The sequence below is a fragment of the Sinocyclocheilus anshuiensis genome, unplaced genomic scaffold (genome assembly GCF_001515605.1).
Source record: "Sinocyclocheilus anshuiensis isolate Anshui unplaced genomic scaffold, SAMN03320099.WGS_v1.1 scaffold421, whole genome shotgun sequence".
Lineage (NCBI taxonomy): Eukaryota > Metazoa > Chordata > Actinopteri > Cypriniformes > Cyprinidae > Sinocyclocheilus > Sinocyclocheilus anshuiensis.
The window spans coordinates 495,192-521,632 of NW_015540859.1; the positions used below are offsets into that span (position 1 = coordinate 495,192).

Consider the following 26,441-nt stretch of genomic DNA (forward strand, 5'->3'; position numbering starts at 1 on the left):
AATAACAGCAATACAGTTTGCAATAGCCTACATATATTACTGGCTTACAACATGACAGCATGTTGCCGTCGCGCTGGATTATTATTATTATTATTATGGATTTCATCTTATGAGGCAGCATCAGAAACGCAGGAAGCTGGAATGTGCGACTTTATTTCAACACTCAAAGAGGTGAGTATACTAGCAGTAGCTTTATTGTCTTTTTCCGCTTGACTTTGACAGTTCGCAACAACACAGCATGTTTCTGCAAAGTCATTTATTATGTTTTCTACAAAAATGTCCGACGTGTTTACGTTTTACTTGGCGTGAGAACGTGAAAAAGCTACGCTAAATCTGACTGAAACGGATTTCCAGGAATACGATTTGAACAGGATTCCAAACCACATACGAATGTAGCTCGAAACGGATTTGCACAAATCGGATTTCATGTAGTTCGTTGCCATTCAGACTATCTAAATATGATCGGATTTAAATCGGATTTGCATAAAAATCGGATTTGGGCTGACAGTCTGAACAAGGCTTAAGTACTTTATTTAACCCATAAAGAATAGTTTTGGCAGTATAAATTAACGTATTTAGGTAAACACCAGTTTATGCTATCATTTTTTTTTCAGTTACACTGAAATGTACACAGAACTTCTGATCCTGGGCATAAATATATTTATCATTTTTGTGAATCAGAAAATTTGATGGTCCATTTGACTATGATTATGGCTATGAATTTTTCATACATAAAAATGAACTGGATTATTAAAAGCTAGACTTTTGGCTGTTTGTGTGCTTTTCTTAGAATTTTTTATTTTGTTTCAATTCACAATTCTGCATCCTGAGTTTAGGAACTGAATGTAATTTTTAATGCAGTGTACTAATGACGAGAGAACAAATGACAACAGCAATTAAACATTTTCAGTAGTTTTATTGAAAAATGCCTCTTCTGATTCAGAAATAAATAAGAACATAAGGCTGTGGAATTCACAATGTGCAATTCAGACATGAAAAAAACTATTCTATGTCCGTAGACTTGCAACAAATTCCAACTGCATTTCAACTGATATCACTGGAAAAACAACTATATTCTGATTGTAAACGTCCTTACTAAATATACAACACAGGCATGCAATTCTTCTTTTGGTGTGAGTTGGTATACAACAGATAAATATTCGGATTAGGATAACAAAACAAAAGCCAGGTCTAAGAATTAAGGGAACCGTTTGCCATTTCCCTTGAGAGAGAAAGAACAACAACAACAACACGTTGCACTGCAGCAAGCACGTTTACACTCTGCAAACTTTCAAATGTGCAAGGAATCAGTTCGTAGTGTTTATAGGACATAGTACTGAACAGGAGTTTGTTACAAATGCAAAATGCAGTTTTATGTTACAAGCAAAGACACATTGTGGAACCGTCGGCAAACACACAGGTTTCTTACGAGGAAATCCACTCGACTGTGCTAAATGTGCAATGAACAAGGCTTGATTTGGACTTAAATGCAGTTTTTGACAGTACAGAAGATACACTTTCACTCTATGTTTAAATTTTTTTAGCTTCCTTTCTTGATGGCGATCTTTTTCCACGCTGGTTTCGTAAACCTGGTGACTGTGTCTCGATATCTTCTGACAGCTGGGCTGGCATGGGCACTACGAAGGTGTCAGGTTCTGGCTGGTAGGGGCCTGCTTGGAAATATTATTTGGCCAGCTGAGCATGTGCTTTTGTGTTCCAGCATGTCATTTCAACTCTTCATTCATACATAGTGTTAATAATAATTAACAAAAAGTAATACAAAAACTCCTATATTAACCAACAACTAAACCCATTTGGCGGTTGTCCACAACCTTGCGTTGGATTTCCCCCCCTTAAACTATCACTAATCTAACATACGTGTATAAAAAGAATGCATTTGTGAAAACTTGCTGTGAGGTATCATACAATTATAGAAATCACAATATCAAACAATGAAAGAAAACTGTAGCACTCTGCAAATATACCTAAAACTTCATGGTTGCATATACTAATGGCACACACTGCATTTTTAACCTGAGCGTTGCCTACATGTATCATCAAAGATGAAAACCACAAATGAAAATGAAACATCAGCAAGAAGCAATTTATCAGGAGCAAGCTTGATCACTGCTGTTAACCTGTTAACTTTAGCCCACTGCATCATCGATTAACATTTACAAGGCACAATTAGTTTATTTACAGTCATCTCACCCTCATAAAGAGCTACCACTGTTGAACACTGTTAACATAAACGCTCACTGTTAGTAGTTTCACATGCGTTCTCAGCGAAATGAAGCTCTTTCTTGCTGCTCTAGATGCAAACGGGCCACGGGTCTGTAACCATCACTGGCTCCAGTATGATATAGTAGCGCACAGCTGGTGTTAGTGGCAGTCCAGTCCTTTCTTTGGTTTGATTGTTTTTTTTGTTTTTTTAAGAGTTGGCCAGCAAATATTCAGCAATCATATCCATGGTGGTTATCCTTATTAGCTCAGAGCGAGTGCTAATCTCGCTGACACGGGATGTGCAAGGGATCAGGCAGTCTAGATAGCAAACTACGCAAAACCTGAAATGGGTTAAAGATTGTGTTAGTTCATCTCAGTGGGAAAATGACTACCATCAAAACTATAAACATGCAATTCTTCATCGATTAGCTATATTGTTAAGCAAAGAGACAGCAATCATATGATTAGCCGCTTACTCTAGAGCTCTGTTCCAAACCCTGCTGAGCTGCCTAGCTAGACAGCATTATGCTGCCTTAACTAAAATACACATGAGGTCAGTCAAAACAGTTTTTAGGTTAACTGATCTAATTTTGTGTCTTTGTAATCTGTGATATTGTATTACGTTAAATATCAATGGTTGTTTTGTCTGTTTACGCTCTTATATTACATTATATGTTTATTTGTCATATTACTTATTTAATGTTTGTTTGTATAAGCTTTTCATGAAGACAAGTTATTGTTATTGCCACCATTTATGTTTAATATTTCAACATACAACGAATTTTCCGAAAGTTGATATACAAACTGCCTTATGCGCAATTTAAATGTTTATACAAAACTCAGTTTTTATTTTTGTGTTGATAATACATAAAGTTGATTAATTAAATATTAAATAAACTTCAATTTTGGTTTTGGTGTTTTGGTAAAAAAAAATCATTTCGGTGCATAACTAATCATCATTAAGTAAAATTAAAAAAACTATTTGAATTATTAATGTTGTTATTAAGTTGGGATTTTTTGGTCAATAATCGGTATCGGCCAATACAAGAGTGTGATTTTTATATCTGAAAATAAATAGCAACTGAATATTTGAACACGCTTGAGGGAATATTTCCTATGAAAGGAACACTCCACTATTTTTGAAAATAGGTTCATTTTCCAGCTCCCCTAGAGTTAAACAGCTGAGTTTTACCGTTTTCGAATCCATTCGGCCGATCTCCGGGTCTGGCGGTAGCACTTTTAGCTGTAGCTTAGCATAGATCATTGAATCTGATTAGACCGTTACCAAAGAGTTTCTATATTTTTCCTATTTAAAACTTGACTCTTCTGTAGTTACATCGTGTACTAAGACCGACAGAAAATGAAAAGTTGCGATTTTCTAGGCCGATATGGCTAGGAACTATACTCTCATTCCGGCGTAATAATGAAGGAACGTTGCTGCCGTACCATGGGTGCAGCAGGCGCAATGATATTACGCAGCTTCCGTCAACATAACCAACGTGAGCACTTGCTTGCACAGGGAGCGTGCTGGGGACTATTTTCAGGAGCTGTGCGAAAATGAATCATTGCGCCTGCTGCACCCATGGTACGGCAGCAAAGTTCCTTGATTATTACGCCAGGATGAGAGTATAGTTCCTAGCCATATCGGCCTAGAAAATCGCAACTTTTCATTTTCCGTCGGTCTTAGTACACGATGTAACTACAGAAGAGTCAAGTTTTAAATAGGAAAAATATCGAAACTCTTTGGTCATTTTTGAGCGAGATGCTAAAGGTCTAATCAGATTCAATGATCTATGCTAAGCTACAGCTAAAAGTGCTACCGCTAGACCCGGAGATCGACTGAATGGATTCGAAAACGGTAAAACTCAACTGTTTAACTCTAGAGGAGCTGGAAAATGAGCCTATTTTCAAAAATAGTGGAGTGTTCCTTTAATATTATAGTAATGTACCAAATGAGAGGGTTCCCTGTATAGTTCACAGCATTAGTTGGGAGACATTTTTTTCCTTTAAGAAATCCAAGCTATTGGTATCGGCAAATTCTGAACAATATGCGGTATCGGTTGAGAAATCGTGCATAATAGTAAATACTATTCCTACTACACATCCCATCTATTAAGACATATCTTCAATTAAAATATGGGCCGTTAAATATGTATATATTAATATGCCTGTATATAAGTCATAGAATATATTAAGCAAATGTTTCTATTTATTTCCCTAAATAACAAATTGTCTTATGCACCTATGTTACAATTTAAAAATAATTACACATTGTTCACATTCTCCTAACTTACCCCAGATTTCAGCAAAGTGAAAAACAATGTTTAAAAAAAAAAGTTTGGTAATGTTCACTGTATTACGCAATATTTGTGTTGTTAGCTTAGCAACATGTTAACATCAAATTCCATTGGAATCAATGTTATTTGTTGTTTTCAAATTATTTGAGGGTTTCATTTAGAAGCTCAAAACACCTCAACTAGACAGCTCACTAGGTTTTGGGACAGAGCTCAAGACAATCACTCAACTGTACTGTGCTTACCTGGGTAACCCTGTCCATTGTAAGGGATGCCTACACACTGAGAGGAGTCACAGTATCCTGGAGGTCCTGGTGGTCCTCTGACTCCGGGTCCACCCTGCTGCCCTGGTGGGCCCCGGGGCCCCGCTGAGCCTGAGGGACCAGGGGGTCCTATCTGAGACTGCCCCGGTGGCCCTGGAAAGAGAGGAGGTGTAAGAAAGCATCCTTTACTTCGCCTCTAGGTTTTGCGGATGGGGAAATTGATTTCGAGCACTGTAATTTAAATATTTTGACTGCTTAATTAAAAGGGAGAAGGGATAATTCTGCCCCACCCCCCAACCCCCCCCCCAACCCTTTTCTGTCTAGACGGTATAAACCAAACTGGAATGCTGTCCCTCGACTCTCGTGCACTCTGAAGTCAGCACATGTGTTGCCAATAAAGCCTCCGCAGAAAACACAAGTCAAACTACAAACAGTGAGTCACCGCAAGCTTCCTCCTACTGTACGTATACGATCGCTGTGTATCTCATTCACAGAGAGGTCTTGGCATTGTTTGCACCAGGGAGATGTTTCCACTTATTTATAGTTTTCTAGCTCCTAGAAATGCGTGGTTTTACACTGGCAGATTGGAAAGTAATTAAATGCATCCCCTGGAGAAAGTGCAGAATTGTGTTTGTTGAACTGAGTGTTGTTGTAGTTACCATGGAGCCAGTACTTCATTCAGAGCCTTTGTGTTGCGCTGGGATGAGTGAATCAGGAGAGACTGCTCTCAGAACGCGAAACATGTCTGTACAAATTCTCTCCAATAATAACTGGATTACTTGGGATTGTGATCAGGGCTCAGCATGGAAACTACCACTTTGGCCAGCTTTGCTTCTTATGATAATGGAAGTGCCTTGTTTACTGAAAACAGAATTGTTTCCAGGTTTTCATGTATCAGGAGGAATGGGTGCAGATTATTATTGTTATAACTTCTGTGACAACTTCTGCTTTGGCCCCTAACAGGCAAGGGGTTTCAAAGATTGACACTGTCATTGAATGGAATTGCATCAACACTGAACTAAATTAAACTGAACAATGAGACTATTATGAACCATAAGACTATGACATTTAAGTTGTTTCATAATTACTGAGTTTTGCAACATTATTGCATTGTTAACATTTGCAACATTGCAATGTGACTTGACTTGAACAGCAACAAATTGCAGAAGAAAGATGTGGCACGATAACAGTGGAAGAATGTACCTGCTTCTGATTTCATTTATCTGTCCTGTTAAAGACTTTTTTTTTGGTGATTCTGAACAAGATTATTCTAACTTGAACTGAATTCATTTCATAAATCATGAACGTCACAACATTGACACTGTCATTGAATGGAATTGCATCAACACTGAACCAAATTAAACTGAACAATGAGACTATTATGAACCATAAGACTATGACATTTAAGTTGTTTCATAATTACTGAGTTTTGCAACATTATTGCATTGTTAACATTTGCAACATTGCAATGTGACTTGACTTGAACAGCAACAAATTGCAGAAGAAAGATGTGGCACGATAACAGTGGAAGAATGTACCTGCTTCTGATTTCATTTATCTGTCCTGTTAAAGACTTTTTTTTTTGGTGACTCTGAACAAGCATAAAAATGGCCAATGTTTAGAGGGGGGGTTTTAAGATTAAGACAAAACTGAAGAATTAAAATTCTTGAAAATAATTTTCTTAAAAATCACAACTTCTTGAAGTAAAGATAGCCTCCTATATTTTTTAATTAACTGCTGTCATTAAGTATTACAACATAACACTAGCCACATATAATACATCTTACTATTACAAAGGTTTTGCATGAATACTCTGAAGTGATGCCAGTGATTGGAGACAATGATTGGTCATGCATATAGACCCTTTTTCTGTTAGTAAATATTGTGACGATTTTCTGTGGGCGGAGCTTAGGTGGGGGCAGAAAGATTCCCCTGTCGCTAACCTATTACTACCTAGTTTGTTGGCTTGTTTTTTTAACAATGACTGGAGAAAATCCGATTCTTATTCACTGTGATTGTTATTTGAAAAGGTTAACTTTAATGGACGAAACCAGATCGGTATTACGATCTGACAGGATTACACCGGGACTATTACTCCTGTAGTTACTGGGGATCTGGTTCAGCATCATGTCGATCCTGCTCATTTGTCCTACAAGCAAATGAAACATTTTCTGTTTTAACATGAACAAAACTTGACGCAACAGTGACTGGAATATTTTTTGTTATTATTTTGAAGTGCCTTACTGCTGACTAGTTGTTCGCAGACTTGTCTTGCTACAGAGCGCATCATATTCTGTGACGCAGTATCTCCCTGGAAAACAGAAAACAGAATATTCTAGATTGTTCTTGCTCATGCAAAAGGATTTTTCAGCAGCAATGTTCTGGTTAGTAATGGTTACTAGGGCGTTGCAAGGTAGTTGCTAAGGTATTGTAAGTGTATGCTAGGTTGTTCTGGGTGTACAATGCAAATAGTATGAAAATTGTATTAAAGCGACACATACCCTTTCACCCTTCTCTCCTTTCATGCCAACAGGTCCCTGCGATCGACAGATAAGAAATGATGAGTCAGAAATCACATCACCTATAGCTAGTGACCATAGGTTTGGTTAGGCTGAATGGCACATATATTCATTTTCTATTGAAATTTGTACAATTTCTATAAATGTCTTTAGAACAAGTCCTATGATATTTAAAATGAGTCGAATTTACATACCGAGAGGCCAGAGTCTCCAGGTTTTCCTGATTTTCCTGTAATTCCTGGCATTCCAGGTGATCCTGGTGGTCCCTACAAATATTCATCTCATTAAGCATTACTCATATAAAATACTGACAAATAGCCTGAACTCACAATATCAGCTCATTCACAATAATGAACACAGAGAACCAGCAGCAAGGTAGTCTTGAAATAAACAGCAGTTATTTTAATATCACTGAGATACTATTTGAGTTTTTATTCATAGTTTGAATTCGTTTTTTTATTTTTATACTTTCTGTTTTTATTGTTATTTTATTTTTAAATATATAAATATATTTAAGTTATTTTACTACATCAAGCTAAACTAAATGAAAACAAGGAATATTTCCTTTGGAATTAGCTTTTTATGTCAACATTTACTTGAAGTAACCTTTTTTTAATGGTTTAATTTTTAGTTTTAGTTAACTATAATTTGCCTGATAAACAGTACATGTCCTATTAGACATGTGGTAAAAACCACATGCACATTTAAATTCCTACTGGGTAATAACTTCAGTAATAGCTCCAGGTGATGCTGTCATAGTTTAATTACACAAATGAGTACTGAACAATATTAACTAAGTACATTCACTTACTATACGGTTAATGTTTGGGTTTGTTTGCTTGTATGCATGCATAATTTACTATAATTTAAAATGCTTTAATATGTAATCCAATGTAATTCATATTTGTAAAAGAAAAAGAAATGTGGACAGTATTATGGAATAACAGGAAATGTGATGCATGTGCTGTACTGCCGATACATTAGCTGACATGACAGTCTCACACTCATCAGATACTCAAAAGCTTCCACATTACATACCATTGGTCCCGATGGACCCCTTGGTCCAGACGGGCCTTCATTTCCTGGTGGACCCTGAACAAAAACATATGCCATCATGAACTGTACAAGATGCACAACTAATAGCATTAGCAAAGATTCGTTCAATATGGAGAAAGTTTAAAGACGCCCTTGAGATGGGCCCAACACAACCCACTGAATTGGTCCAACAAGACAGAAGAGACAAGTCAGGTAACAAAGCTAAAACTGAAAACATGCACTTTTAAACCAGTTCAAGGTGCACTTAAGAAACATATCTTACCCTTGCTCCAGAAGGTCCAACAGGGCCGAGCTGACCTGGAGCGCCAATCGAGCCCTTGGAAGAAGGAAAAATTCTTAATGTCATCCGTTGTTTCAAAATATGGGTTTTTGTATCAAACAACCATTTAGCTGTTCGTGGATTAAACATGAGCACTTTCAAATATAGTCAGGATATGACTAAACTCAACCTTTCCATGGAAGAGAAGGAATGTTGTACTAAACCATATGAATACATGTTCAAATAAACTTCTTGCAAAGTAAAAGTGCCTTCATCCTGTACAGCGGTAAGTACAGACATTTGTGTTTCTGTCTGTGTATTTCTTTTGGAAGTCAAAACTAAAATGACGTTATGATGAAGGTGTTAGCAATCATTCTGCTGTAAAGCTGCGTGCTTTAAGAGGACACGAGTTGTGTTTGCTGATTGTTTTTTAAGCATGAATGTAATCATAAAACCATTTATCTGATAGATACATTAAATCTTCTAAATCCCACACTGCAGAAACCTTCCAGAATCCATTACAACATAATTTAAAAGTACTTAAAAACAGCTCAAACAAAAAAGCACTTACCCGCTGTCCAAGTAAACCTGGGTCACCGGAGTCTCCCTTAGGTCCAGGCCGCCCCTGAAAACGGAAGAAATGAAGCAAGCTTTCACACTCATTCCTCTGTTACATGACAGCTGTATGTGCATGAGGGGTAAGGGGGCAACTGAGCGCTGGCTCCGTTAAATAAATGGGTCTGAAGCTTTTAGTCATAAATTACACCCGCACTATACAGTACTGTAGCCAGACAGGTACAGGAGTTTAATGTCCCAAGAAAGTGAAATAGAAGACACTTTCCATGAATAGAGTAGAAACTGGTGTCCCACAACTTGTTTAAAAGCAAAAATGAGAGAAATATAAAATAACATAAAAATAGAACGTACATGTAACATAGCTAGTATTAAAAACATTAAATCCCTCCCCCATCCCCTTTAAATGTGTTAATTTGGCATTCAAATCAGTTCATAAAATACTGGCATATTTGGAGAAAACTGTGCATTTTTACATTTTAAAAAATCATATAATATTTATTATGACCACCTAAGATGGAATAATTTTTTTTTTTTAAGTTAAGCATTTCCTGATTTTCAAAATATTGTTATTTTAGCATTGTTTACTAATATTTGCTTGAATTAGCTTTTATTTTAATATTTGTATTTTTCATTTTAGCTTAAATTTTACTCGTTTTGGTTTGCGTTTGTGATATATGGTTTTCATTTTTGTCATTTTAGTACTTAAACATTTTTTATCAGTTCTAATTTTCATTTCTTATTTTCAATCAAGTTTTAAAATTGTAAGTTTAACCTAATATTTATATTTGATTTTATTTCAGCTTAATTTCAGTTAACTAAAACCATTTTTAATGGTTCAAATTTATTTCCCTATTTCAGGCTTAAGAAAAGGCCTCAATAATGACTAATTATATTCTGTAAGGGGCGATACAAATTTGACAAATGGCAATGGACAGAGTTTTGTGCTTTACTTACTGGTTCACCAGGAAGAGACAGTCCATTAGGGCCCTGTGGACCTGGTGGTCCCATTTGTCCTGGCAGACCCTGCTCCCCACGTGGGCCCATTGAACCCTGCAATTGCAATGAACAGGTTTAAGTCCTGTTAAATTATTCAGCTTCCGCACTCTAGAAAGAAACGCAGAGAGAAAAGGTTTCTCGATGGTATCGATGAAGGAAGCTGTTCAACATCTACTTCTCTATCTGACCATTTGGCATTCATCAGCAGGTCATTTATAAACTAGAGATGGAGGAAGATGAGCTTACCGTGGGGCCAGACTCTCCCCTCTCACCTCGTGGGCCTTTTGTACCAGGGCTGCCCTGGAAACACAAAGAACAAAAAAAAGAATTTCAGAGGATTCATTATTTTATAAGACAAACTGTCAAATGGCTCTAAAGAGATTGGTGTTTCCAAATTCACACATCCCCGACAGTCTTCACTTCTGCTTTCTGACCTTTAAGCGCATTCTGCCTAAAGTCCATGAGTAAGTCACTAGTCATTAGCTCACGCTGTGCTGTTAACCATCGCTAATCCCAGATGTTCAATCCATGCATAATGGTGTGGAGAGAAGAGCCCCCATAATCATATTCCTGTGCTTAATGTAAAGAGCAGGACTGAAATTACAGCACTGGGGAAAAAATCCCACCATCCCTGAACTCTGGACCTTTTCGCCCTCGTCATGAGAAGTGAGATTTGCAGCGGTAGCACGATGACTTCAGAGACAGAGGAAATGTCATGGGACTCTAATGATCTTACCGGAGGGCCCGCGGGGCCTGGAGGACCAACGCTGTCCTGAGCACATGTGCAGGAGTGAGGAAGAGCGGGACATTTGGCTTCATCTCTCTACAGAAATGGAGATATAAATCAAACCTTCTGAAAATGTTAAAGACTAAACAGATTTATTAAAGGGAAAGAACTGCAATAATAAAGACAGCTCGCATGATGAAGTCATTTTGATGGTTAAACCTGTTAACTGGTAAAAGGTAAGCTGCTTTACTGTAATACTGTAGCTTTAATACAACATTTTATTCAATTTTATAGTAAAACAACGTTAAATGTACAGTTTTTGGAAGTGAAAAAGAACAAGGGAAAACAAGGCTCACATTTGATGGTTTTCATGTAGGGTTTCATGTTTCATCTTTTGTTGTTAAATGAATTTACATTGCATTATGTCAGTGTCATATGTGTTACCATTATGGTATTATGTATTTGTCAGATTTTTGCAGTGTCAAGTAAATTGAAGTAAAGATAAAAACTAAATGCTGCACTGGCCACAGTGGTGTACATCTACCTGCCCTTTAGCTACTCTCTATGGCCAAAAGTATGTGCACACTCCCTTCTAATGAACGGGTTTGGCTAAGCCCTTTAATTCCTGTGAAGACAAATGCTAAAGGTAAACAAAAGTCCACGTGTTTCATGGAAGACCAAAAAACCATGAAGGTTAGTGTTACTTGTCATTTATTTGTGAAATTTACTAGAAATGTATGTCTTTATGTCATTTTTTGATGTTTAGTCCAGCTATTTTTTCCATATTATCCAGTTCAGGCCATATTATTTAAAATATTATCATTACTATTAAGGTCAAATTTAATTATGGTCAATTGTTGATAAAATTGACTTTTGAATAAATACTATGTAAGTAATTTATTTTCCATCAAGTGCTTTTCCAACAATGTAAACATAATATCATGTTCAATACATAGTCTGACGTGATGTCAGTGTCACTAACATAATCTGAAACATGTGTTAATGTGTTATGTTATTTAAGGAAATGAACCTGTGAACTGTGCTTTAGAACAAGACAGTGACATATTGCTACAAAGGGACTCCCTAAAGACACATTAAGGAAAAGGGCAATCGCCGTGAAAAAGGAAGTCACATCGAAACACAACTGGGAATTGCTCAAAAGCTTGACAGCTGTATTTAGGGGCTGGAGAGTGTCCCTTCTCTGATTACAAGCATCTTTTGAAGTCTGCAAAACTCAATGACTTTTTCTCAGCACGGGTTTCACTGAAAGCCTTCAGCGTACTGACCAAACAGTAGACAAAAACCCACCCCGTAAGATAACAATCCATGCACAACCCCTGCTTACCATTGCTGGAATATCACAACATTTGTCTCGACTTGTCCAGCCCAAACTGCAGACAATATCAAACATCTGGAGCTGGAACTGAGGGAGAGAAAAATGGGAACACAAACGGATGTTACAGATGGCTTGCATTGAGCGCCGGGACTCGAAAATATAAAAACCTGCCCACATGCACCCAACGGTGTTTTGAGGAGCAATACAGACAGAATCGAATCCGTTCAGGCATGAATGGGTGGGAGGACATGCACATGATTGAGTATGAGGGGCCAAAAGGAATGGCAGGGTAGATTCCTTGGATTAATCATTTAGTGCATGTTCAGATCTTTTGGTGTATTGAAGGGAATGAGCAGTCTGTACTTACTGTGGCTGACTGCTTCCTTGAACCGCCAGACTTTGCCATTTTTCCAAGGACTTCATAGCCATCTGTGGATATGTTGTTGGCCTCTTTGATCTCTTTCTCAGCCACCTCTTGGCAGTCAATGTTGAGTTTGACATTTTTCGGTGAAATAGAAATGTGAAGCTACAAAAATAAAAAGGCATTAGAGCGAATCCCTCAGTGGTGCAATCCAAGCATCAGTTAAATTATTACTCAGTACTCTGGACATCTTCGCTTGCTTCATAAATCTTCATGAAAGGGATTCACGAAACTGCCCGATTGACAAAAATACGCAAAAACCATCCTTTTTGAAACCTTTCCCATGATCCCTGAGAAAGTTAACCCTACGGCCTGTAAACTATGTTTAGAGTTACGCTCTCAGTTCTTCCAATAACAGTTGTTGGCTAACTATAATGAGTTTAATTAGTTCATTATGTAAAGACATGCCAGTCGCCGAATACAAATACAAATCTTCATGTCAGCAGATAATATTAACTGGTTTACCATCTGTAATTTCCCCTTTGCATTCACCATGAGACTCTACATGCGGATGCGACCACTGAAATGCTTTTTCCAACCTTTTTTTTAGAGGGAATACAACGTTTTCTTTATGTAGCATCACCACATGTTGCTATTATGTCATTCTGCGGCTGACCGTCTAATGCGCTCGTTCCCCCGACTTGAGCAGTTGCTTTTTTCAGTCAAAAAGTCTGACCAGCTCATACATCTGATATTCATACTTTGTAGATCAGCACTCCAAAGGCAAGGTCTTATTTCTTGCCACAATACCGTCAACATCTTTGGCAAACGGCATTTGGCTTCCCACAAGGAGAAGGGGTCTGAAGTTCTGGCTTTAGATGGAAAGCTTTAGAAGCTTATCCAAACAGTGTGTTCAAATGCTCGTAGGAAGCTGAGAATGCAATAGTTATCAATTCAGAAAGTGTATGCAGAGAGGGTAAAGCGTCATAACAGACAGGGCCACAGAACAATGCTTTTGACTTGTTCGGTTGTATGGTGTACTGTGCATTCACACTTTCTCGAATCCTCCCATTCTGGCTACTGTGGGTGTGTAAATATATGCCCACCATGTGGTTTCGTTTTGCTCTGCTCTAGTCTTCCCCTCTGTCCTATCAGACTTTCATTATATCTATCAGCCTCCATTTTATAGTTGCATGTTTGACTGGCCATCTTCCCCCACCATTCCCTCAACTGTATGAATTCAGGGAGTAAATTCAAATTTTAGACAGGAAGTGGTTTTAAAATACAATTTTAAATTGGCAGCTGACTGAAATGTATGTAAAATGCTGCAAAATGCAAAGTTGTATGAAACAAATGACTATTCTTTACAGTGTGCTGTTGCTCAGTGGGGGAAAAAAATCCAAGATGACAGACATTGAATATATTATTTATAAATATAATACATTTAATATTAAAAGTAACCGGTATTTATAAAATATATTATTTTTAAAGTAATTTTCCAATCTAGCCAGTATTTGTGTGTGCTATGCAATTTACTAATGATTATTTTGGTAAAAATATCGAGTATCGGGTAATCAGTCAATTATTCTGACGATTAATAGAGTAATCAGAGAATTTTTGTGGCAATAAAAATAGCCTTAAGTGAACAATAGATTTTAAAATGACTTATAATTAGTGCTGTCAAAATTAGCGTGTTAACACAGGCAATTCATTGTTCTAGTTTTACGGTGTCATGCACAAATATGGCTGCGTGCGCTGTAGCCGGTATCATTTCATATTAAAGCGCGAATAAAACTACAAGAATGCGTGTCAGATCCGCGTCACATTCAGCAGTGGCAGTTCTTAAAGTAATAGCAGCCAAATAACCTAATAACCAGCTGCTGTGATGTGTTAATCAAAGAACAAAAGAAAAAAGGGAAATCAATAACTTTTGTTGCTTTAAGGATTCATTTATATTTAATTTAGAATTTAGTGTTTGATAACTTTATTCAATTTCTGTATATTTCCTACTTGCTGAAGGGCACATGTAGCTAAATATGACATGTATTATAATGGATTTATATGAAGATTTTTTAAAGTTCACTTAAATTAGAAGTTGTTATTTTTTTAAAGTCTAATAAATGTTCAAATTGATAGCTCTCAATCATACTGTAATGTTGAATGGCTATAGTCAATGGTTAAATATTAGGGAAAAAATAACTATTTCATAGAGACATCAGTAGTATTGGTATCAGTGATCCTGGCTTTCAGTCATAAAAAAAGATGCCATTAAACAAATTAATGTAGAAACAACATAGAGTATATATTTTATACTCTCTTTATGTTGTTTCTAAATTAATTTGAAGATGTGAAATTTATTTCATTTGAATGTGAAATTATTGCAATATAAAAAGTATATTTAAAAACTTTAATGTAGGGTGGAATTAATTTCAGAAAAAATGTGCGATTAATTAGTTATTTTTTAATCAATTGACAGCACTACTTAAAATACATATGTAATAGCAATGAGGCGATAATAATTGGTTCAAATAAAATATAAAAAGTAAGTAATCATATGGTTTTATTGAACAAAACAGTTAAAATACATAGTGTAATAAAACAATATAATCATAATTTATGTATATTATGTATTATATCCAATGCCTGCAGAGGGCGCTAACAGCCTGACGATGTTTTTTACACTTTACACTTTCTAATCCTTGTTTAATATTGACCAAACAACATTAATTCAAATGTCCACTTAATCTTTTATATTTGGTCACTGCTTTATGATAGAAATGCTACAGCCACTGTCATTTCTTAAACAAGAACATGTGGACATCAAAACATGCAAACTCAGAGCGAGCGTTTAAACTTTTAATTTGAAGTCATGATGAACAGTTAGCATATTTAGAAAGACAATGTATTCTTCTAAATTATTTACCTTATAAAGGTATAATGGTGCAGATTGCATTCCCAGAAGAATAAGCAACTCAGACTCACAGCATAAAGATGGTGTTTGAGACGTCCGCGCATTTAATTGATAACAGTTTGTCTGGAGCAGCATTTACTATGAACGAAGCCGCTCTGAGATGCACGTCCGTAAACTACTCACATATAAATAAAGCTAAAATATTGAACCTGCAGCGCATATATTTATTTAATTGAATCACAGCTTTTGTGAATTCACAATAGCAATATGCTTTATTATGATTTTTTAATGGTTTTAATATTTCGTGCAGCCTTAGAAAACGGTCTAATAATAATTTCTAAAATAAAATAAGAATCGTGGATACTTGTCTGTGGAGTGTGCCACTTCCGGTAATCATTCTAGTTAATCAACATGTGCAAAATGTAATCAATTTTTTTTTTTTTTTAATCGAGGACTTGAATTTAATTGAGGAATTGTCACAGTTTCATGCTTACCAGAGTATCACGTTTTTAGTTTGGCAACATGGCCTTACTATATCACACGTGAGGATGCTTGTTAGCCCCTACTAGCCGGGACGCCTTCTTTATGTTTACAGACGTGATGTAATGATGCAAAGACGAATGGTTGTATTTCCCACAAAAAATACAAGTACCACTCAAATTAGAAAACATTATTACAAGCTTACCGTTGTGAATTGGGCTAAGGTAAGGAGATCGTTTTGAACACTGGCTGGTTATGTACTTGCCCAAAAATAGATTTTGGATCATTTTTAACAAAAAAAAAAAAACAGTTACAGACTGCAGCTTTAAATTAAGAATTAATTAACTAATTTAATTAATTAAGTTTTAAAGACCTTCGTTCATCTTCGGAACACAAATTAAGATGTTTTTGATGAATTTCGAGAGCTCTCTGACCCTCCCATAGACAGCAAGGATGCTACCACGATCAAGGTCCAGAAACGTAGCAAGGACATCGTTAAAATAATCCATGTGACATCAGTGGTTCAACTGTAATTTTACGAAGCTGCGAGAATACTTTTTATGCGCAAAGAAAACACAAATAACGACTTTATTCAACAATTCTTCTCCGCATCACCTTGGCGCCATTTTGGAGAGTATCCACTGAACATAAACAACGTATGCTGTTCTTTGTCAGCAGCACCACGCGGAAACGTTGTCTACGTTGTTTATGCTTTGATCTGAACGAAAACAACGTTTCCGTGTGGTGCTGCATACGTTATTTACGTTCAATGGATACTCTCCAAAATGGCACTGGGGTGACGCGGAGGAGAAGAATTGTTGAATAAAGTCGTTATTTCTGTTTTCTTTGCGCATAAAAAGTATTCTCGTAGCTTCGTAAAATTACGGTTGAACCCCTGATGTCACATGATTATTTTAATGAGGTCCTTGCTACGTTTCTGGACCTTGATCGTGGTAGTATCCTTGCTGTCTATGGGAGAGTCAGAGAGCTCTCGGAATTCATCAAAAACATCTTAATTTGTGTTCCGAAGATGAACGGGTCTTACGAGTTTAGAACGACATGAGGGTGAGTAATTAATGACAGAATTTTCATTTTTGGGTGAACTATCCCTTAAACACTAAAAAGCAATTATGAGTCTCACACAAGCTTCATGTGAACAGTGCTTCCAAACCATTCACATGACATGACCTTTAAATCTAACTCGGAAAGCTTTTATTCATGGATTGATTTTAGCTACTAAATTCATAATCTCTGGGATTTTATAAAAGAAAGGAAATGACATGAAGAAAGGGCCAGTGTTCTGTATTGCGCGGCTGACCACAGAATCCATTTAATAGCTGTTTTCTTTTCCCTAGGCTCTCTAAGCACTCTTGTTAAGCATTAAACTGGCACAGTGTACACACTTTTGTCGACACTCATGTCTTAATTCAAATAATAATGGCTTGTAGGTTGTTATTAACTATTAAAAAAAATGATCAACTACAAATCCATCAGGCCATGTGTGTTCATCTGAATTGGCAGTGGATTCTGTGCAGATTCTGGTCAATAACATTCAAGCTGAACAAGGTATCAAATACGCTTCACTTTCTTTAAGAAATACTATTTTTGTTGACTTTCCAGTGATCCTGACAGATTTCATTAGTTTCACTCAATGAAATTTCCCATGCAAAACTCTCCACATTGATGCAAGGCTGTTGCTAATGTGGTTGCTAAAGTGTTGCTTACTGACCCAAATCAATAGAGTCCTCTCCCAAGTCTCTATGACATTCTGGTCTCATGTTCCGCCAAGTCTGTGGGAGTTTTTGTTCATTTTCATGATTGCATGATAAGTCCACTTACTTAGAAAGAGATAAACCACATCATTTGAAGTATCATTCAAGTCTGTAGTGCAAATGGTGAGGTAAGCAGTGCGATTGAATATTTATGGTTAGAGTTGGTTCAAATCCCTAACCCAAAGTATGAGCAACTGTAATAGTGATGCTTGCTTTTAGTAAGGACAAACAAACCTGAGTCTTTCACTTTAAACAACTTTCTAACTCTCCAAAGCATGATAGGTTTGTTTAACCTAAAAGGTTTCCTTTTCATGTAACCAGTCTGTAATCTTGTAACCAAGGTGGTCAGCTAATCACCACCTTAGCTCAGAATTGTTGTTCTGTGTTCACGTCTCCAGCAATGCCAGTGGTTACTGAACATACAGTAGGCAACAGTGGCAAACCAATGCTTTTTTAATGAAGCCTGGACCAAAAATCGGCCCGCAGTCACAATCCAGACTACATGACACCACTTTGTGATTAAAGCCACTGTAATGTTGTCAATGGGTGAATCTCAAGAAAACAATCAAAAGAAATTCAAAATGTTTTTGTTTGTTATTAATACCAATGATTCCAATTATAGTACATTACTATAATATAGTAACAATCATTTTTTACATTAAAATACAAATAGAATTTTGTACCAAAAATACTACAATGATTTTTACATGCTTTAAATAATACATCATTTTTAGTATTACAGTAATGAAAATTGGGTGGAAATAGGCTTCATTTTCTTTAAGCATTATAATTATTTTTCTTTGACTTTCTGGTGGTCTTCCTGAGATTCACCCCAATTGCTCAAACTGCGCTTTCAAATTTCCCACACAGACTGGGAAAATCTTTCATGTGTGGTTGTAAAATTAGCACATCTTGAAATCTGATTTGCCAGCATGCACTTACTAGACCAAAACTGCCAAATCCCAGCAAGCATAAATTACAGTCTCCTTGTTGTCTGGCGTTTTTTACATTAGCAATTAAACTATGCCAGCGGTCACTCGGGACAAACATGACAAAATGATGACATGTTTAGCTTTAAACAGACTCTGCGTGTGCGCTGGGCTTAGAAAAAGAAAGCAAAACCCTTTATAAAAAAATAACATCATTAACGTCCTCTTTTACAGCATGTTCAATAGTAATGATTGATGTTTCCAGCTGTCATGAACCACATCACCATGAGCGGCTCTTGCACAAACCTGCAGCTAGAATGATGGCTGGTGGGTGTTTAGGCGAAAGCTCTGCGTGCACCATATGGGCCGTTAAACATCTCAATTTAAAGCCAAAGGCAAACTCAACAGTGGCAAATCTTTCATTGACCTCCAAGAAGTAAAACCGTGTCTTCGGTTGGAAACACATTTCAAATTTATCAGCCAAGAGTTATAACACAAGCCGTCTCTTCCAAAATCGTTATGCTGTACCCAACAAACTTTAGTACTTTGCAGGGACTAATATTCATCTAAAGAAATCCAATCCCTTTCTCAATACGTTGAATCTGGCAGTATTTCCAAAAGGATGCTCCAATTTCAAATCCATCAGCCGATTTATAATCAAAAGACATCTGGTTAAGACTGCAATACAGACTGACATCTAAAGGAACCGGTTCAGGTCTTCAAGCAATTTTTTGCAGTTTTATGAATTTAACGCGTCATTCACTCTTAAAGATTCTTTATTGGCATTGATGGTTCCGTTAAGAACTTTTAACATCCATGGAATCTTTTCATTGGACAAAAGGATATTTATAGTGGAAAAAAGGTTCTTTACATTTCAAAATGTTCTTTTCAAAACTGTTCACTGAAAGGTTCTTCTATGGCATCACTGTTGAAACACTGTTTTGGAACGCCCAAGTAGTCAAGAAAATCATTCTACCTTGTGGAAACTGCCGTGGAAAACTTTCTTCACTCGGTCGTTATCAAAGGAGACTTTCTGAATTTCACCTCTGGAGTCCTTATTGTAGAATGAGATGATTCTACTGGAGGCTGAGAACAAAACACACACTTACAGATGGCTCTGTGTTGACCGCCCGGGCAAAAATGACCAAAAAAAACAACAACAACAAAACAAAGGATTTCCATTCAAATTTGAGCTTGATGCTCTAAAAGGGCTGATTGTGCATTTCGGAATAATTACTGCTATAAATCACTGCAAGCTTGAAATCTGGAACCCATTTAGAGGGTTTCTGTTTCTAAATAAACTTTAGCAGACACCACAAGGTTTACTGCACGCACACACAAACACACACGACACATGGAAGATGAGAATGGTCCTTACGGTCAATGGTGAGCCCGACCTCAGGGTTGTTGTTCTTATCTGATATCTGCCAAATATCAAATGCATCCTTGCCGGTGTCGGGGAGGAGACGGAAGAGGAGAATCAGAGTGTATGCGGGAGGAAGACCATCTGGATGGATTTCCCTTCAAAGAAAAACACAGCTCATTTATCAATGCAAAGAACTTCATCATTAATGTTCATAAAATCATGTCATAATGCAAAATATGACCCGCACATGATGGGTTTCGTGGGAATGTTGCATGTGTCTGATGACAAGAGAATAATTAAAAGCTTCAAACAGATTAATTTGTTGTGCAGTGAAACCAGACATAAATCAAAAAGTGCCGAACAGATTCATGAAGCGTCCTCCGGGAAAAAAAAATGCAACAGACTTGCAGCCTTGAGTAATGGCAACATATTGAAGTATTTTCCCTCCTCTGGTGCTCAAAATGTTTCCATTTGAACAGCTGCTTGCCCACGCACAAATACAAATCATTATAGTTCAATTAATCAAGCATGCTTTGGCCAGAGACCTTCAGACCAGATCTTTAGTCGGCTCAATTTGAGGTACGCTTCTTGATCTAAGTGTGTATAGGCAATCACTACAACATATTTGAGAAAAGCAACATTTTTATGTAATAATTAGTCATTCAAAGTAGATTTGCACTACTTTTGTGCAAATAACACTACAAATGAGTAATACAGGTATAGTTATACACCATAATGTAATGCAATAAACTGTTGCAATAACTATAAATAGCAAAAAGCTATTTTTATGAGATGAATTTCTACCACCAAAGCAACAGCTGGCATTGGTTTTTGCTTGGACTTCCCTTTTGCACTTCAGTCAGGCCAAATAAAACTACATAATTTTGTTCTCAAAAGTATTCTCCTTTTTGAAAACGTCAATCATGAGAAGGTTTTTATGAGTTCACACTGGAAACTTCTGCAATATCTGACACCCCATTCACACAAGCTGCTACAGCAAACAAGAAGAAATGCTCCTTAAAGAGACTTCAGGCGCTCTGAAGACAGTTAGAATAATTGTGATCGCTTGCCTGCCATTACAGTCTGTAGGGGAGCAGCTCAGAAAACATGCAAAACACATGCACTGCACTTCAACCTACTTTGTGGGCTGGGAAATGAATGCATCCTTATGGAGTCTGTATGCAATGTAACTGTTGAAGGAGCCAGACTCCATGGAGACGCCGTTCATGCCAGCAAACGTCTTGTCAGTGATGTTAAAGGCTTCCAGCATCCTGAAGCCTGTAAGTTTTCATCAAAACATCAATCAAGAGATGCATAACAGTGTGTAATGACAGAGGAAAATAAGACTATGATGATAGAAAGTCTTCGGGTATGGACTTCAGTCAAGCTCTGACCTGGGGATGTGAATCCGTCGAGGTAAATCAAAGGACAAGCTGTAAAAGTATACAGGAAAGAGTTTGACTCTTGTCTTTCATGTTAGCGAGAAAGCGAACAACGCAATGCAGACTACAAAGAATGACGTCCTACTGGATGTTGCCGTTTCACAGATGAATGTAATGAGGTTGTCTTGGATCTTAGTAAACGCGTCAAAGTCATCAACGATGAAGACGTGTCTCTCGCTGGGCTTGCTTCCAATGTTCCTGAGTTCAGCGGTGTCTACGTCTGCGACACCCACCACAAACACACTGAAGCCTGTGGAAAAGACAACACTGAGGCTTTGAGGAGCATGTCGAGTGACTTGTCTAAAGTAATTTGAGATACATCGCCTGTCAAAACCTGTCAAGAACTCATCCAGGTCGTATTTCACCCAAAAATGAACAATTATATGTTGCATAAAGAAAATGAGGCCTATTTCCATGACCACTGAGATCTGCAATGTGTCATAATTAATGCTTATTTTTAATGCAAAAAAGAATGATTCTTTTATAATACAGTCATTGACATAGTTTCAACAGAATAGCCATTGAAAAAACACAAAACATAATCGTGGTCCAAAAAGGTTTTATTTTCTTTATGCTAAAAAGTCATTAAAATGTCTTAAGTTCAGTTTGACCGAATTTAAGGCCAAGTCTTAAATATTTTAAATGGTATAAAAGTTATTTAAAAAAAGTCTTAAATTTGCCGAAAGAAAAATAGGAATCGCAATACAGTCTAATAAGACTATTAAACTTCAAAAGACAATAGGCGCGTTTCCATTGCCCTTCAAATTGCGCAAATTGAAAATACGCCTAATGGAAATGCGTCAATTTCGCAAAAACGCCCATATATCGCAAAAAAGTTTTTACGCTCGCATGACGTGGTTTTTCAGGCAATGCGAAAAAGGAATAATTCGCAAAACTGCAATGGAAACGTTTTTTTTTTCGCATTTACAGGTCACATGGCGTATGTAAAAAGTCATATGATCATTCTTCAATGTACTATAACCTCCAAGAAACACTTCATATGTGGCCGCTCTCCAGTATAAGGGGCTTTCCTGACATTAATGCTTAGACAATTTACACTGCACACGTCTGCGGTGCAGTGTGGCTCTGATACGGCCACTGAAGCTGATTGAGGCCACAATGCTTGTGTTTATTCCAGCCGCGCCACACACGTTTCTGAAGCGGCTCTCTGTGCTGCTTCTGTAAAGATACACGCATACGCCTCCTTTGAATAAATATAGCCAAAATCCGTCAAAATCCCACCAAAATCCGTTGCCATGGCAAAAGTTACGTTTTAGTCGCATAACATTGCTTAATGGAAACGCCGTCATTTCGCAATACTTTTTTATCGACATTTATAAAATAAGTTTTGCGCAAATATGTAATGGAAACGCGCCTAATGATAGCATTGAATAAATGTGAGCACTTCATGTTTCAACGTAAAAATGTGACACTGTTGTGCTTTCTACAGCCTCGCAGCAGTTCGCAACCAATGAATGCTGCGCATTTATGACAAGCACTGAAATTGGTTTGTGCTAAAATATACATATCAATACATACAACATCATTTATTTTTAGATTGTATGGGTTTGCTCTAAATGGGAATATGGTATTCATTTTATTTGTGCAGGTCTTAAAAAGTTTTAAACTTTATTTGGAAAACTAAAAAAAATTGCCTGTCCAGTAAACAATTTCTTAATTTTTCCAGGTTTTTTTATTTTATTTCCCAAAACACTCACAACACATTTCAAGCAAAATAAAAGTGTGATGTTTGATCTCAGTGTTACCTGCATGCTGTAGTTTAGCAGCACTCTTCTTCACATCATCTTGAGAACGGCCGTCAGTTACTACGACCAGAACCTTGGGAACGGTTCTCCTCATACCACTGTCTGATGTGAACACTTTGTCTCCGATATGCTTCAGCGCAGCACCTAAAGCATTCACACGCATTCAAACAAAGTATAATTTCATAGCCATTTTGTTTCTTCTTTTGACACATTTAGGTAGGGAACATAAAAACAATGTTTCACAAACCTGTTTTGGTGTTTCCTCCTCTGTATTTGACCATCTGAAGGGCGGACAGCACCATTCCCTTGTCGTGGTAGGTGTTCAGTTTGAACTCAGTTTTAGCTTCATCACTGTACTGCACAAAAGACACCTGTTTCACAGAAGGAGAAAAAAAAGAGCAAATGAATCCCAGCACTATCTGGCAGACGTGCACATGCAGTCAATCACATGACTACAGACAGGTTGTTTACCTGCATGCCATCACGGTTGATGACATCAAATGCTCCGATCATGCTGAAGAGAAACTGACGGACTTTAATGAAGCTGTCATCTCCAATGCTCCACGAGCCGTCGATCAGGAACACCAGGTCAGCCTTGGCTCCTTTGCACACTGGCATTACAAAACAAAGTGTAATGAGCAATGCAGGTACAGTAATACACCTTATCACCCCTGTCAAATGTTCTTTTAGTTACTGAAATTTCAGTCGCTTAAGCATTAAAGAGTGTTTGTTTATTGGACCTAAAATTCCATTCAGCTCTACTGTGACTATTTACACAGCATAATAAAAGTTTCAGAGGATTGCATTGTTTGGAAGAAGCAAAGCGGTCACACTTTATTTTTAGGTCCAATTCTCGCTATTAACAAACCATGAACTATGACTTTTGCCTCAATTAACTACTAATTTTCTGCTTACTAATAGTTAGTAAGGTAGTTGTTAAGTTAAGGCTGTAGAGTATGGTCATGCACAAAATGTGCTTCATAAGTACTAATAAACAACAATATGTTAATAATAGGCATGCTAATAAGGAATTAGTTAATAGTGAGAATTGGTCCCCATACTAATGTGTTACCAGCAAAGCTGGGAAGCAAATTAAAAATGTAAAAAGCATTTGGAAAAAGTGAATGCTCTTGTGTCTTTACCCTCGAGTGCAGCAGGGATGGTGGGTGGTGGTGGAGGAGTTGGAGGTGGTGTTGGGGCTACGGTGGGCTTCACCACTACAGAACAGACAAAGAGACCATGAGTAAAACTGTGATCAGAGCTGTGGGACTGAATTCTTCTGAATGCGTCGTGACTTACGTGTGCGCTCTTTGACACTGACTCCGGGCCCCTCCTGGTTGGGGGTCTGTGTGTAGACTGTGGCGTTGTACAGCGCGTCTGGCGTCAGCCCATCAAAACAGTACTGGCTCTCAGCGGCAGTGATAGTGACCTCCTGAGCCCCACGGTTAGCCGCTAATGATAAGAGAGAAGCGTAAGCTTATACAAATATTAATATGTATATATTTGAATTGCATTCAAATTTCCATGCATTAGAATTTCAAACATATTACAAACTAAACTAACTTAAAAACAACAACAACTAAAGTGTAATGTGATGCTAAATTATTTAATTAAATAATTAATTAAAAATAAAACAAATCTGTGCACAATTTATTTATTAAGTATTTACTATTTGATTTTATTTAAATAATCATATTTTCAAAAGAAATGTATTAGCGTTAAGTAAAATTAAAACTAAAACCATTAAAAAAACTTTTAAACTTTTAAAAAACTAAATAAACTAAAACGTAAAAGCTACATGAGACATATGTACCTATAAGACATATTAAAATAAAATAATAAATACAAATAAAATAAAATAATCAATACAAATATTACAATAAAACAATTAAAATGAAAACAAAATATATTTTAAAAATCGAATTCAAAATATGAACAAAAACTATAACAGGATATCAATTATTATTAAAATACTAAAAATTCTAATCGTTTAGAATCAGCATAAATCTATTCATTGTGAAAACAATTACTTTTATTCGATTAAAAAGTATGAACATGGTTAAAATGCAACTAGCTGTGGAACAACAATATTCAATTAGTTAAAATGTACGAGATTGAAACTTATTGGATTTATTGATAATAAATATAATTTAAACACATTCAATTTATTAGTACTATTACAGAAATCTGACCTGTTTCATTTATGCATGACTGATAAAAACGCATCATATCAGCATAATGGATAAAAAAAAGCAATTCAAATGCATAAATACTAAATTAAGGCCTTAATATTTCTGAGTGTATAACACTTGTAGGGGGAACATGAGTAAAATGCAGCATTTATGTTTAATGAATTTGCGTCTCTTCATATTCTATTAACTTACAATTGAAAGGATTGAGTTTTAGCCTGTAAGAGGTGGCGGCTCGGTGAGGCGTCCATCTGATGCAGAAGGAGTCATAGCCGACATTGTATGTGGTGAGGTCAGTCACATTAAGGTACACTGCAATGGCAAACAACATTCCACAGTTAAAGCAGGTGTTTTAAAACAATCTTGAAACATGTCTGTGCGATTTGTCAGTCAAAGAAACGAGCACGTACAGGTGGTTCCTTGTCCGACCAGAGCGCCGCTCACGCCTGCGTCATACTGAGCGTAAACCTTCAGGTCGTACGTGGTGCCAGGCTGGAGGTTGTGCAGGATGTGTGTAGTAACATCTCCAACAAACACTTCCATGGTGTTATCCGTGCCTGCAACAACACACCGGACAGCTTACTAGAACATGTGTCAGCATGTAATAACCTACAACAGGATGTCCAGATTATGACAACATGGTAAAATCATCTAGAACTGTCTCTTACCCACTGGGGTATAGACCAGATTATAACCGTTGACCCGCGCAGGTACAGGATCCCAGGACACTCGGAAACGAGTGTACCACTCATCAGAAACACGCAGGTTACGAGGCTCCAAGAGACCCACTGAAGGAGAAGAAAGAAACAGTAAACAGGAGCCAAGACATTGACATTTTCCCATACATTGATTTCCAGCACAGCTTCTTTCTTACAGTCAACATGTCTGACTATCTGTTTATCTGTTTCTGTCTGTCTGTCTGTCTGTCTGTCTGTCTATCTATCTATCTATCTATCTATCTATCTGTCTATCTGTC

The 26,441-nt window shown here is 37.0% G+C and overlaps 1 protein-coding gene across 1 annotated transcript in view; it reads right to left on the reverse strand.

Annotated features, from left to right (window-relative positions):
• Positions 1–901: 901 nt before the first annotated feature.
• LOC107687946 (collagen alpha-1(XII) chain-like) overlaps positions 902–26,441 on the reverse strand; it is a 78,368-nt gene continuing 52,828 nt past the window's right edge. The window contains exons 38-64 of the mRNA XM_016485440.1: positions 26,134–26,253; positions 25,876–26,022; positions 25,661–25,777; positions 24,576–24,728; positions 24,419–24,493; positions 23,748–23,887; positions 23,524–23,647; positions 23,277–23,420; positions 21,596–21,760; positions 21,463–21,501; positions 21,208–21,346; positions 20,081–20,223; positions 19,679–19,788; positions 12,617–12,775; positions 12,259–12,336; positions 10,923–11,009; positions 10,433–10,486; positions 10,145–10,240; positions 9,186–9,239; positions 8,618–8,671; positions 8,338–8,391; positions 7,494–7,565; positions 7,282–7,317; positions 7,025–7,091; positions 6,817–6,929; positions 4,763–4,976; positions 902–1,670 (exon numbers count right to left, since the gene is read on the reverse strand). Of these exons, the coding sequence (XP_016340926.1) occupies positions 1,531–1,670; positions 4,763–4,976; positions 6,817–6,929; positions 7,025–7,091; positions 7,282–7,317; positions 7,494–7,565; positions 8,338–8,391; positions 8,618–8,671; positions 9,186–9,239; positions 10,145–10,240; positions 10,433–10,486; positions 10,923–11,009; positions 12,259–12,336; positions 12,617–12,775; positions 19,679–19,788; positions 20,081–20,223; positions 21,208–21,346; positions 21,463–21,501; positions 21,596–21,760; positions 23,277–23,420; positions 23,524–23,647; positions 23,748–23,887; positions 24,419–24,493; positions 24,576–24,728; positions 25,661–25,777; positions 25,876–26,022; positions 26,134–26,253 (2,894 nt within the window). The 3' untranslated portion in view covers positions 902–1,530. The remainder of the gene's footprint in view (positions 1,671–4,762; positions 4,977–6,816; positions 6,930–7,024; positions 7,092–7,281; positions 7,318–7,493; positions 7,566–8,337; positions 8,392–8,617; positions 8,672–9,185; positions 9,240–10,144; positions 10,241–10,432; positions 10,487–10,922; positions 11,010–12,258; positions 12,337–12,616; positions 12,776–19,678; positions 19,789–20,080; positions 20,224–21,207; positions 21,347–21,462; positions 21,502–21,595; positions 21,761–23,276; positions 23,421–23,523; positions 23,648–23,747; positions 23,888–24,418; positions 24,494–24,575; positions 24,729–25,660; positions 25,778–25,875; positions 26,023–26,133; positions 26,254–26,441) is intronic.